This window comes from Falco punctatus (genome assembly GCF_963210335.1).
Source record: "Falco punctatus genome assembly, chromosome: Z".
NCBI classification, from domain to species: domain Eukaryota; kingdom Metazoa; phylum Chordata; class Aves; order Falconiformes; family Falconidae; genus Falco; species Falco punctatus.
The window spans coordinates 53,954,880-53,969,129 of NC_137586.1; the positions used below are offsets into that span (position 1 = coordinate 53,954,880).

Here is a 14,250-nt window from a genome sequence, read left to right on the forward strand (position 1 = left end):
CCGGGCTGGGGCGCCACCAGCGCTGGCCCCGCCGGTCCCTCACGTTTCCGTCAGGGGACGGTGGAAGGGGAGGAGCAAACTGGAGCACGCCAGAGCCGGGCGCCGGCTCGCCTCCCGCCGCCTCCTCCGGTACGTTCCCGACGATTAATGAGCAGAGCCGCGAATTAATACTCTCGGCGCGGCCCCCGGGCGCTGCCGGTACCGGTTACTGGTCGGGGGGCAGCCGTCCCGCCCGCCCGGCGCGCCGCGGTCCCGGCCGCGCAGCCCCCTGCCCTCCATCCCAGGCGGGGGCGATGGAGAGCCACGCGGCCGCTCTGCCCTCCGCCGCGGCGCCCGCCTCTCTGGTTTCACCAGGCCCCGGAAGCGGCGGCGGGGCGATGGCGGCAGCGGGCCCGGCGGCAAGGCCGGCGGCGGCGGAGCTGCAGCCGGAGAAGAACGGCGGGGATCCGGAGGGCGGCTTCGGGCAGCTGCTGGAGGAAGCGGATGCGAGGGAGGACGCCGGCTACGTGCCCTACAGGTACGGCCGCGACAGCGCAGCCCTCGGCCGGCCGGGATGGGGCTGCGGCGGCGCGGAGCCTCCCTCTCGCCACGGCCGTGGCAGCCGCCCCCGCTGCTGGGGCGGCGGGAGGAGAGGGCCGGCTACTGTCCGTGCAGGGCCGGCCCCGCGGGCGGAGGAGAGGGAGGAGAGGCTGAGCGGGACGGCGGCGGGCAGGGCAGGGCAGGGCAGGGCCGGGGCGGGGCGGCGGGCAGGGCTGCGGCGGCGGCGGGCGGGGCAGGGCAGGGCAGGGCTGGGTGGTGATTTGAAGAATCGGTCCCCAATATTCGAGCGAGCGGAGGTTATCTTTATTCGGCAGCGCTGGGTGCAGGGGGGATCGCTCCACCAAAGGCATGCACACCGAGGGAACCTTTCAGCCCCTCTTTATACAAGTCACTCGTGTCTATTCATTAACTTTCCGGGAACACCTTAACATCTCTCACACCTGGACAATTGGCACATTCCATTCAAGGGCCTAGTATATCTTCACGTTAACAACATGAGCATATCTCGTGCCTGCGCAGTGTCCTGGAGGAGTTGTCTCTACGCAGACTGTGTTCCTTAGCGGCCATGTTCGAAGCCTCCATCTTCGCCGCGTTGCATGTACAACAGGAATCTAAGACTTAGCAGTCTGTGCATCCGTCGTGTGGCAGTAAGGGCCCTTGGACATCTCCCGACTTTAACTAAACATAGTTGCGTCATCCTTTAGATGAGTGGTACAGCATGCACTGTTCAGGCGGCGGTGCCGGCGGCTGGAGCGGGAAGCCTCAGCAGCCGCTCGGCGCTGCGAGCGCCGTGATCCGCTCGTACCCGAGTCACCGCGGGGCAGCTGGGGCCGTCCTCCGCCAGGCGACCTTGTGACTGAATTTTCATGTGGTCGCCTGTGTCGGGGCCTCCTTTCCTCGAGTTCATGCTGGTCTGTGCAACAGGCAATAATACAGTGATAATAACGGGGACCGGTGGGAACAGGGGTGTGTTACTGGACGTAGATCTCTGCATGTAGCTTTGCCTTTTTTGCTTCTTGGAAGCGCTGAAAAGACAAAACCATGTATTTACAGGGTCAGGAAGGAATGGGCAGATATTGAACCTATCCCTCAGAACGACGGGCCAAATCCTGTTGTTCAGATCATCTACAGTAAAAAATGTAAGTTTTAAATACATTCTGCACTGAAAACCAAAGGCGGTTGAATTGATATCGGCCCTTGGTGGTGTGAAAGCGAAACTTCATGTTTTGGGTAATATGTTTTCTAGAGGAGTACACTGGAAAAATCAATATTTATCCTGTTACGGTGGTTGTGTGTGCTGTTTTCACCAAGCGTCTCTGAAGTTGAATCTTCATCTGAGATGTGAATAGCCAAAGTTTTATTTTAAACTCATATGGCTTGAGAGGCAATACAGCAGATTGGCTGGTTCACATAATAAGGCATTTCTAGCCCACAAGTGGAAGACAGACAGACATATGAAGGTCGTGCATCTGGGGAAGTAATGTGAGTAAGCAGCAAGGCGTTTTTCTGATGGTTTTGCGTATGGTTTGGATGGTGTATTTTTAAGATATTTTTGTAGGCTTTGGGTATGCTGGTATCGTTTAGAACTTTCCATCAATAGTGCTGTTAGACCAATCTGTAGCTGTCATTTTAACATTTATGAAGTCCACAAAATAGGAAGTAGTATCAAAGGATTATTAACCTTACACGCTAATCAGGCAGTTGTCTTATAGCCTTCAATAAGATGCTGTTATCTATTTAGTTCAAGACGTCTATGATTACTTCCGGGCGGTTCTGCAGCGGGATGAGAGAAGCGAAAGAGCTTTCAAGTTAACAGCAGATGCCATTGAGTTAAATGCTGCAAACTACACAGCATGGTAACTGATAATCTTGGGATTATTTCTGTTGTCCTTTGATTGCTGACCTCTTACGTGTTTTATAATTTTGTTAGTCTGATCAGCGTATGACTAGTTGAGTTCATGCAGAGGACTAGTGTAGACTTCCAGTGAGCTTCTGAAGAAAGTCTTTGTTCAGTATTTTCCATGTCTTATTTTGATTTAGTGGTTTTCTTTCATTTGGCTTAGAGGATATTATCAATCAAGATCACGATTAGCCACAAAAGGAACTTTGATGTTTAACATTAGGTTGCTTACCTGATGACACAGCCTTGGCAAAATGCTGAAGATGGCCTCTGTTGACTCCAAGAAGAGGCATAAAAGCACGATAGCTGCCGTTTCCTGCGAAATAACTGTATACTTACTAAATGGTGCATTTTAGGTTAGTGTTCATGTAGGTAATGAATAAACAGTGAATTTTGGATGTTCAGAGCAGGGCCCTGTAACATGTTTATGCCAACAGCTACCTCTTTGTATGTCTTTATTTGACTAACTTGCATGAGGTCAGAAAGTTTACGTTTCTTTAGCGCATAATTCATGGTTTCCATGATGATAAGACTCCTGTGGCTTGGCAGAGGTTCATTTGAAACAGGATCGCTGTGAACTTAGATAACATGCTGGTTTAACCAGCTGTATTCCAGTTCTCCCCTGTTTGATAATGGAATGGCCTTCAGCAGACCTGGATATGTGGTTTAGTTTTTTGCAGTCTTTTTAACTCATTATTTGTTAGAAAAACTGTGAACCAAGTTTATTCTGTGTTCCTCTCTGTGAATTTTAGGAGAGCCCTGTTGCAGTGTCTGAATGCTTGACTTTTACACAGGCATTTCCGGAGAGTCCTCCTGCGGTCTTTGGGAAAGGATCTTCATGAGGAACTGAAGTATATTACAGCTATCATTGAAGATCAGCCAAAGAACTACCAAGTGTGGTAAAATCATGTTTTACTCTCAGTTCTTAACACTTTTGCAGGTAACTTTTGCTTTGTAAATTGGCTAGAGTAATTTGTGATCATGGATGCTAAAAGTTATTGAAAGTTGCTGCCTGCATCTACTGCAGTGGCGGTAGTGGAGGAGTTACATGGAGTTGCGTCAGTGTCACTGCCAAAGGCCTCTTTAGCAGTTTGTTCTAAAAGTGATTATGACGTGCAAAAAAGGTCTTGTTTTCATTTCAATTTTTAAGCTGTCAAAATAAGCCTGACAGACCAAAAAAATGACTGATGAAAAGGCAAACAAAAAGACAAATAGAAATAACTATTTTTTCTTTTGTTGGCTCTTGGGGTTTGCTTACCTGTTGTTGTTTTTTGGGGGGAATAGGAAAAGCAGCAGGGTTGTTATTGCTAGAGAAATAACATAGGACTAGAAAATTTTATTCTGCTGAAGGCTTTGGCCAGGAGTGTTAAAAGTGGGAATGTTACTTCAAGTAAACATAACTTGTCTAAAAGGAGGTGATTGGCCAGTGTGTATGCGTAGTTAGAATTTGTTATAGGATAAGTATGCGTCAAATATATCTCAGACACAATTGAAGTATTTTGGTACGTTTGATTTGAAGTGTTTAACTCGTGTTTTGTTCCTGAGTAGTACAGTTGTTACATACTGTTTGAATACAGACCACACATCGTAAAAATTTTTATAGACTGTTCTAAAAATAGTTTTCTCCTCTTGTCCTTAGGCATCACAGACGGGTGTTGGTGGAGTGGCTGCAGGATCCATCCGAAGAGCTTCAGTTCGTAGCTGACATTCTTAAGCAAGATGCCAAAAATTACCATGCATGGCAACACAGACAGTGGGTTATTCGGGTATCGTATCCAACATTGTATTCAGAATCACTGAGATTCACTGAATAACCTGCTCAGGTTGTAGAGTTTGGTTTCTTAAATGCAATCGGAATTCCATCTGGCACTTTGTTTCTTAAGGCTGAGGGGGGAAAACCAGTTGTATTTTAATGTGTGGTAGAGGTTAGCTATAAACTTGCCTTTTAAGAAGCAAGTTCAGAAAGGTCTTTTCTTGTTTGCTTGCTGTTCCGTGTGTGAATTTAATGAAGCGCTAATACCCTTGTATCATGTTCCTCGTTCACCCATCCTTAATTTATTTCTTTTAAAAAGTCTCTGTATCTAATGTTCAGAGACCTCAGGAGCAAGGAGAATATATAAACCTTTGGATTGTGACATTGTCTCTTCCTTCCCTTGCCACAGGAGTTCAAATTATGGGACGATGAACTAGAATATGTAGACCAGCTTTTGAGGGAAGATGTGAGAAACAACTCGGTTTGGAACCAACGACACTTCGTAATTTTCAGCACCGTCGGCTATGATGATCCAGTAGTCCTAGACACAGAAGTCCAGTTAGTAATGCTTTTCATGCTCGCATTAAGCATTCTCCATTATATGGAAGCAAAGGAATATTTTGACAGTCCCTGTGGGCTTGTCTTTCCTGCTTTTATTGCGGTTTCTGGGCTCACTCTCGTGGATGGCAGATCAAGTGTTAGTGCATATATAGCTTGCTTCAGTACTGCTGACTTGTTGAGCAGTACAGAAGCAAGCTCTGCTTACCCTGGGCAAGGCGTTCTCATGAATCTGTGTTCCGACCCAGTTTATTGTGCAAACAAAACTTTGGGCTTTTTGTAGTCAGCTAGCTGTAGTGGAACAACCTGCAGATGTGTGGCACTGGAAACGTCGTGAGCTGTGCTGTTCAGTGGTGTCTTACGTCCTACCCCTAGAAAGCTTGGAAGGAGAGGCACTCTGTGTTGTAATAAACTGCTGTTTCAGTAGTACAGTAGCCGCAATGATTTAAAGATAACACGGGCGTGGGTTGTAGGAAGAGGAATTGCCTTTTGTGAGGAGTTTGATACAGCTGGAAAAAGAAAGGAGCTTTCAGGGGTTTGTGGTCAGTGCAACAACAAATGTCTCTGTGAGTTGGCCGGTTTGGAGGACAGCGAGCTTTGGAAACGGTTTCAAAGCTGCATGTTTGTAACTGAAGACAAACTGGGCCTCTAGACATTTATTTTACAGCTGATGGTGGTAAAGGAATCTTCCTGCTATGGTTTTCTTGTCTCAGACCGCTGGTCAGGATTGACGGTTAGGAGAAGCTGTTTGTCTAAAGCGAAGGAGCAATGAGGAGAAGTTCCTGCAATTATTTGGAGTTACTCTTCAGAAGAAATACTGGGTCTCTGAATAGGTCCATTGGTACATTGTTCATAGAGGATCCCAACCCTCATCGCCTTCTGTGGTTGTCTTTGCAAACTGCTCTAAGTTGTACTTCTCTTCCAGTCTATAACTTCTCTGCAGATTAATAAATCTGAGCTATTTCTATGCCTTAGGCTCGGATATTTACAGCTTTTTCTCTCCAGAGGTCGGATCTAAACATCCTCCCTTGATCTGTTTATACATGGTGCTGTGTTCAAGTTAATTAGATACCATCTAAAGAATCAGACTGTCTAAGGTTAAGACTTCAGGGATGTCATTATAGAACTGTAGCTGGGCTGCTTGTTGCTTGGTAAACTCGGTCTTAGCCATAGTGACTGCAGAAAGTTAAAAAAGGTTTAGAGTTGTGGGTTTGTGGGGTTTTTCTTCTTCAGTATTGTATTGCTTATAGAACTTTTTGTCAGTATTTGTTGTCTCTGAAAATCAGGTGAATGATTACGCTGGTGAAGGGCAGAAGGTAAAGTCTGTTTTGTGAAGATGAAATGTGGCTTTGCAAACGTACGGCAAATGTCTCTTGTTGCTTTGCTTTCAGAGGAGTTGCCTAATTGTTACTTTAAAAGAACTGCTGCAGAAGGCTGTGTGAGCTGAAAGCTCAAGCTTTGCCTTTCTGCAGTTTGCTCAAATACAGCCTCGTGAAAAAGGTTCTGCAAGTAGGTACAGAACATTTTGAATAGGTACATAGTTGAGATGATCTTGCACTCATATAAACATAGCTCAACCTGGGCTTCAATTACTCTAGCCCTTTTCAGCCCCTTGCCATTTCTGAGCATTAAGGCACAAGTTATTCCTTTAGCATACCAGGACGGACAGTGTATCGTGTTTTTTCTTAGTGCAATTGCTCATAATTTCAAGAACTGTTTCATTATTGTATAAAATGCAGCAAATGGAAGACTTCAGAATCTAAAACAGTTCTGTCAGTGTCTGTTGGTCTGGGACTGGCAGTGATTGTATTGCAAGGCATTTTTGATCTGTGATCCAGTTGAGATGATCTGCAAAAAGTCTCTGAATCAGAGTAGAGGATGTGTTTGGGAGTGTCTGAGCACATACCAGTAATTTCTAACTGCATTGTTAGTGGTTGCGTTCCTGACCTATTGTCTTTTTCTCACAGATACACTCTTGAGATGATCACAGCAGTGCCACACAATGAGAGCGCTTGGAACTATTTAAAAGGGTGAGGTATTCTTCTCTGTGGGGCAAAGAGAGTATCTGTAGAAAGTGTCTTACGCCTAGCTCTTAACTAGAAAGAGCTTGTTGCTGTTCATTCTAGTGCTGTGGGCTTAAGCAGGGAGGCAAAAGCTTGCTCAAAGGCTTCATACATCAACCTAATTTCTCTGTAACTGTCCGCTAAGTTTCTGGCCCTGTAGTTCTTGTGGGAGATTGCAAGTGCTTCGCATGCTTTTAAAAACTTGGCCTGTGATGTTACTGGGTTCAAGAGCATAGAGTAGGAAGCAGTGAGCATGCTTTCAGTCTTAATTTCTGCTCAGTTGAGCGTGCCTGTATTTAGCCTACTGCCACATTAAGCTGTATTATTGCTGCATGCTGCTTACTTTCTGCCTTACTTGAGTTTGCACCCCTGTTTCAAAACTGATCTCTAAATAAAGGAGTCATAACCAAAGTTGAATTCTTCACACCATATTTCCCAGCATTACGTTTCAAGCCTATTAACCTCTGTTCTAGGATTCTACAGGATCGTGGTCTTTCTGAGTATCCAAATCTGTTAGAGCAGCTGTTGAGTTTACAGCCTAGCCACAGTTCACCCTATCTGATTGCCTTTCTTGTGGACATATATGAAGATATGCTTGAGAACCAGTGTGATAACAAGGAAGAAACACTAAACAAGGCATTGGAGGTACGTTTTGAGAGGTTGGGTTTGCTTCTCAGGAATGCTGTCTGTTGCTCTCTTGGTTTATATCCTGACAAAATGAGATTGATTTTCATAACTAGAGCAGGTTATTTGTCAATCTCAGGAGCTCTATGGAGAGTTGAACTTGAAAGCCAGATAATCCCAAGAGTCTCATGAATTTTTCTGTAAATAATAATTTGCCAGTTACAAAATGACTGTAAGTTTTCTTCACCTGGTAGTGAAGGAAGGTTCCTAATACTGCCTGCGGAAGAAAGGAGATACTTGAACAATCAAGGAGGTTCTGATGCTAACTTTGTAGTCCAAAATCACTTACCTGCAGGCTAGTGAATCTTGCTCCAAGTATCTGTATCTAAAGTCCCTTTGCACTTCTTAGGTCTTTCCAAGAAAGCTGGCAGAATTAGCTTAAAGGCTAGTAGGCCCTGGGGACATTGTGAGGAATGTCAGGCACCATTTCCTACAGAGAATAAATGACTTGTAGCAATGTTGTGTATTCCCTGACCTGCACATTTGGGGAGATCCGTGTGGTTTGCAGTGTAGTTTTTACATTACTTTTTTACTTTTTTACTTTTACTTTTCATTCGCTGTGGAACAGACTGGAACACAGTGCAATTAGAGCTGCAGCTCTCACATGGAGTCTGTATTCCAATGTTTTCCTTTGTCAACACTTTTCCTTTGTTGTGTTCTACAACCAGAGTATAAGTAAGTGCAGTTGTACCTCACAGCTTGGTGTCCCTTTACACTGTTTCTCTGAGTTTGATTTCTTCATCTATTTAGGCATGGAATCTCCTGTTTCTCAACTCTCGTTCGCTGACCAGGGCAATGCCATCTGCATTATCAAAGGGAATTGACTAGAAGACTTGTACAGTGTTCATAGCATATACATTTTACACAGCATGTCCTGTGAGTGGGGTTGACTTCTGTGCCTCGCTGCTTACCCAAGTCGAAATAAAACAAATCAGAATGTGTAGAAATATCGTACGGCACCAGCTTTAACATGTCGTGAGAGAAGGTTACTGACTTGCATGGAGAATCCTTTTGGGACAGTATGCTGAGGGAAAAACAATGAACAAAATGCCTCCTGTCAGTCCATTGGCAGTACTGGAGATTTAAGAGCAGGATGTTCCCCCGCTGTTTTGAATGAAGCGGTTTACAGCTACTGGACCACTGAAAGACAGTCAGGTTTGTCAGGAAGTCACAAGTATGCTGTAGTGTACTGCAGGCTGAATAGCCTGGGATAGATGACAAGTGGTGGGCACAGAAAGGAGTCATGGGGAAGCAGTTGCAACTGAAGTAGGACTGGGGAGATTTGTGCAGTGTCAGACTGGTTGACTATCAATTGGAACTGATACCGGTTTGAGGTCACTGGACAGTTGCAACTGGTGAATAAAACAAATGTTGCTAAGGAAGGTGTTTTAATACTAGCTTAATCCTATATTGCCTGTGTTTTTATAAAGATAATTAAGAATTCCATCAGCTTTTGGTGTAACACTCCAATGTCTCAATTGTCTTTCGTAGTTGTGTGAAATTCTAGCTAAAGAAAAAGACACCATCCGGAAGGAATACTGGAGATATATTGGAAGGTCCCTTAAGGACAAGCACAGCTCAGGCACTGAACAGACAAACAGCAGTAACTGAACTTGGAAGAAAACTGCTCACCACCTGCTGACTGATGCCTGGCCAGCCCCCGAGGAATGATCAGCAGGTGCCGGCCAACCCCCAGTCCCCAGTTTGTATACTGAGCATGACATCCCATGGTATGGAATACCTCTTTGGCTAGCTCAGGTCAGCTGTCCTAGCTGTGCCCCCTCCCAGTTTCTTGTGTCCCTCCAGCCCTCTGGCTGGCAAGGCCTGAGAAACTGCAAAGTCCTGGAATTAACATAAACGTTACCCAGCAACAATTAAAAACCATCAGTGTTCTATGACATTGTTCTCGCATCGTAGCCAAAACACAACACTTCACTACTTACTAAGAAGAAAATTAACCTTATCCCAGCCAAAACCAGGACAGTATCCACCCCTTATTCCATACCATTTATGTCATGCAGCGTTTTCCAATACATAACCACATCTCCTGTCTTTTAATATAAATACACGGATATCATTCCCTTAGTCTATGGACCATCCTTCTGAAGTCCGCTGCGTTCATTTAGTCCGTGACATTGGGCTTCATCTGTTGTAACAGTCTGTCCGGGTGGGAAAGATGGTACGAGTTGTTGGATTGTTGTGTCTTGGAGGCAGTTCTAATTCTATTAGAGCTGCCCTGGTCCGGTTTCACCAAAGCCATTCTTCATTGGTGTGGCAGTTGAAAAGGACTCGGGTTCAAATCCAAAAGTGGTAGAGATGGCACCACAAGGCACTCGGTGCACTAATAGGCATATAGAAATGACAGTATACAATACTGTGTAACAATTAACATCACCCAATTTAATTAATTGGCTGTTTTCACCCAAAATCAAATCCCCTTGAGGCACACATCAAACTTCCCCATCCTTCCGTATTACCTAGTAAGTGCTCCCAGGTCCATTAGCAAAAGCGGTCCCACAAGTGTGTTTGCCTTTGCCAGAGGCAGGAATGCCCCAGACATAATGTTAAGGTGGACTACTGGAACTGTGTCCCTTTCTACAGTATGTAAAAGCTTTGGTTGGGCGGGTCCAGCTTGTCTGATAGATCCTGTGGTGTTGACTAACCAGGTGGCCTTTGCTGAGTGTGTATGCCAATGTTTGAAAGTTCCACCACCCTTTGCTTTCAGTCTAGTCTTTTAACAGTCCGTTACATCACTCAGTTTTCCCAGAGGCTGGTGCGTGGTAGGGAATATGATACACACGCTCTTTGGCCCAGGTGTTTACGAGACTGTTTCAGAACTGAGTTCTGTTGTCTGATTCAACTCTTTCTGGGGTGCCATGTCATCACAAGACCTGCCTTTCAAGGCCCAGGATAGCGCCTTTTCAACCTGTGGCGTGGGGCGCAGGGTATGTTTCCAGCCATCCGGTGGTTGCTTCCACCATTGTAAACACATGGCGTTTGTCTGGGTGAGTCTGTGGGAGTGCAGTATAGTCAGTCTGCCAGGCCTCCCCGTACTATTATTTCAGCCATCATCCTCCGTACAGAGGCTTTTAACTGCTTGGCTTGCTTAATTGCAGCGCATGTGTCACATTCGTGGATTACCTCTGCAGTAGTGTCCATGGTTAAGTCCACCCCTCGATCCTGGGCCCACCTATATTTTGCACCTCTTCTTTGATGGCCTGAGGTGTCATGGGTCCACCGAGCTATAACTAACTCACCCTTATGTTGCCAATCCATATCCACCTGAGCCACTTCAGTCTCCGCTTCTTGATCTACCTGCTGGTTGTTTCGGTGTTCTTCAGTGGCCTAGCTCTTGGGTACGTGAGCATTTACGTGACGTACTTTTACAACCAGGTTCTACCCCCCTCCCCGAGCAGCAATATCTTGCTGCAGTGTGGCAGCCCAGATGGGTTCACCTCTTTGTTGCCAATTACTTCGCTTCCATTGCTGCAGCCGCCCCCACAGGGCATTTGCCACCATCCATGAATCAGGACAGAGTTAAAGCATCAGCACCTTCCTCATTCAGCAACCTCTAAAGCCAGCTGGGTAGCTTTCACCTCTGCAAACTGACTTGATTCCCCTTCAGCAGATTCTGCATCATGTCACAGGGGTCTCCATACAGCCGCCTTCCACCTCTGTTGCTTTCCTACCAATACCACAGGACCCATCGGTAAATAAGGCATACTTCTTACGGTCAGGCAGTTCATGGTACGGTGGGGCTTCTTCAGCACGTGTCACCTTTTCTTCTGGTGACATCCTGAAGTCTTTGCCTTTTGGCCAGTCCGTAAGAATTTCCAAGATTCCTGGATGACTGAGGTTTCCTGTCTGAGCTCGTTGTGTAATCAGCGTGACCCACTTACTCCACCTAGCATCAGTTGCATGATGTGTAGGGGAGGCCCTCCCTTGAAACCTCCATCCCAGCACTGGTAACCGGGGCGCCAGAAGGAGCTGTGCTTCGCTATTGATCATTTCCAAAGCAACTTGAACCCCTTCATAAGCTGCCAGTATCTCTTTTTCAGTTGGAGTCTGGTGGGCATCAGATCCTCTCTATCACCGACGCCAAAAGCCCAAGGACTGGCCTTGAGTGTCCCCTGGTGCTTTCTGCTAGGTGCTCCCGGCAGGGCCATTCTCCCCGGCTGTGGTGTAGAGCACATTCTTTACGTCTTGCGCAGTCCAAACTGGCACAAGGCCTTGCTTGAACTATCTCTCGTTTAATTTATCCAGAGGCTTGTTGCTCAGGGCCCCATTTAAAATAGTTTTCCTTTCACATCACACGATAAAGAGGGTTTACAATCGTACTGTAACTTGGTATGTTCATTCTCCAAAAGCCCAAAACGCCTAAGAAAGCGTGAGTTTCTTTCTTACTAGTTGGTGGAGACATCACTGCTGTTTTGTTGATCACATCTGTTGGGATCTCACAACATACATCTTGCCATTTCGTCTCTAAAAACTGGATCTCCTGTGCAGGTCCCTTGACTTTACTTTGGTTTACGGCAAAACCGGCTTTCAGATGGATTTGGATGATTTTCTCCCCTTTCTCGAAAAGTTCTTCTGCTGTATTGCCCCATACGATGATGTCATCAATGTCTTGCAGGTGTTTTGGACCTTCACCCTGTTCCAGTGCAGCCTGGATCAGTCCATGGCAGATGGTAGGGATGTGTTTCCAGTTTCCACCCCTGGGGCAGTCGATTCCAGATGCATTGGACACCTTTCAAGTGAAGGCAAACTGTGGCCTGCACTCTGCAGCCAAAGGGATTGAGAAAAGTGCATTTGCAGTATCAGTGGCGGCGTACAACTTGGCTGCCTTTGATTCCAGTTCATGTTGAAGTTCTAGCATGTCTGGCACGGCAGCACTCGGCGGCGGCACTAACTTCATTCAGGCCACGATAGTCCATTGTTCGTCTCCATTCTCCATTGGATTGTCACAGTGGCCATACGGGGGGCTATTAAAGGGTGAATGGGTTCTGCTGAGGTCGCTCCTTAGTTCTCTAGTTGGCGAACCAGCTCCTGGGTGGGAATCGGTGAGTCTCGGTTGGTGCGGTATTGCCCCCGGTGCACCGTGGTAGAGGCGATCAGCGCCTGCTGTTCCTCAGCTTTCAGTAATCCCCACCACAGAAGGTTCTTCTGAAAGACCAGGCAAGGTAGAAAGCTGCTCGATTTCCTCTGTTTCCAGAGCAGCTATACCACAAGCCCACTGATACCCTTTCGGATCCTTGAAATACCCTCTCCTAATGACCTCCTGCATGATTCAGACCATAAGATATCATTTTGCATCAGGCTCATAGCTTCCAAATGAGCTTGAAAAAGGCATCTACTCTTGAGTTAAGGACTGAAGGACCCCACTTTTGGGAGATCACGGTAAGGTTATCCTCACAGCTGAGAAAAATACTGTCTATTTCAGTGCTTTATTTCAGTTTTCACCCACTGGGATTTGTGATGGTGTGTTTTTTTTTCTAGATTAAGCATTCTTCTACTGTCAGGGGAAGTTTAGCTTCCAAGAACAATTTTGACCAACTTTCTTACCTTTTCCAATACCTTCAGTAGGACCCAGAAGAACTATTTCTGATAATGTTTCAGATAAACTTGACCTTAATTTGAGAGTCTATGCCAAGGAGACACGGAGCTTCTGGGCCAGTCCCGACGGGACGTTTTTGTCACTCCTTCCCAGTTCAGCCTCCAATACAGTTAGCTGTTGAGATCCCCCTGTCACTCCAGAAATACCGGTTGGCTCTGCCCCTTCATAGCTTGATGGCGTTAAAGTGCACTGTGCACCTGTATCTGCTAAAGCTTTATGTTCCTGTGGGTCTGATGTGCCTGGCCGGCAGATCCACGTGGTCTGGTAAAGGCAGCTATCCGTGTCCTCCGCCTGGCTGGAGGCAGCGTCGCTGTAATCCTGCTTGTAGGATTCTCCACCAGGGTGGCAAGTGGTGCGAAGCAGATGTAGCGTGGAGTAGTTCTGGTCACTTATGTCTTGGCAGAATGGATTAGAATTCCTTTTCACAGGATTGTGAGTAAAGCCAGCTCTTTCAGTCTGTCTGGAAAACTGCCCTCTGGAGACTGGAGCAGCAACCTTCTTGGAAGACTCTTTATTTATGATTATTTTTCCTTGTAATTAATGCACCTGTGCCTCCAGGACTGAGGTGGCTTTTCCATCCCACCTCCTCATGTTCTCTCCATGGTCCCACAGGTAAAACCACAGGGTACCCTGTGGTATCTCCTGTGTTCTCCCTCCCAAACAGAAGGGCATCTGTGGTTGATGGCTGAGATGCAGGTCCATACAGGTGGGGAACAGGATATCCTCACCAAGTTGCTGGACCGGTCTCTCCACAGCTGAGGTGATGGAGGTAGAGCTGCTATCTTCATAACTTCATCCACCATTGGTGCATCGTCTTTTCAACTCCTTGTTGCCAGTGAGTTGGCACATGATGATGGTCTGCTCTGTACCAGTTTCTGTCACATGGGCTGCGTGCATAAGGACTTTGCCAGGATCCATGGGTGACCATGTATCATCCTGGTTATAAGAAGTCATGTCTTTCACAGGTAGTTCCCTTGAGTGTCCGGTTCTCTGTTGCAGTCCACTTGCCTGAGTGACGTGTGGTACCCTCCTTGTAGGGGTACCTCAACATTTGACAGGAGTCACTTCCAGAGGCTGAGGGCTTGCATTCCTTTTGCATGCCCTGTCAACGTCTCCTTCTTTAGAAAGTGATCCCAGC

General features: G+C 46.5%; 1 protein-coding gene across 2 annotated transcripts; it reads left to right on the forward strand.

Annotated features, from left to right (window-relative positions):
* Positions 1–98: 98 nt before the first annotated feature.
* On the forward strand, positions 99–9,583 carry FNTA (farnesyltransferase, CAAX box, subunit alpha). Of its 2 annotated transcripts, none has more exons than XM_080372063.1 (9): positions 99–517; positions 1,594–1,679; positions 2,282–2,396; positions 3,235–3,339; positions 4,080–4,206; positions 4,603–4,751; positions 6,719–6,781; positions 7,288–7,459; positions 8,249–8,981. In XM_080372063.1, exons 1-9 carry the CDS (start codon positions 294–296, stop codon positions 8,324–8,326), a joined length of 1,119 nt encoding a protein of 372 aa, XP_080228189.1. In that variant the 5' UTR covers positions 99–293; the 3' UTR covers positions 8,327–8,981. The 2 variants fall into 2 exon arrangements, with proteins under 2 accessions (XP_080228189.1, XP_080228188.1); XM_080372062.1 differs by lacking the exon at positions 8,249–8,981 and adding an exon at positions 8,990–9,583 and having other exon boundaries at positions 138–517.
* The last annotated feature ends 4,667 nt before the right edge of the window (positions 9,584–14,250 follow it).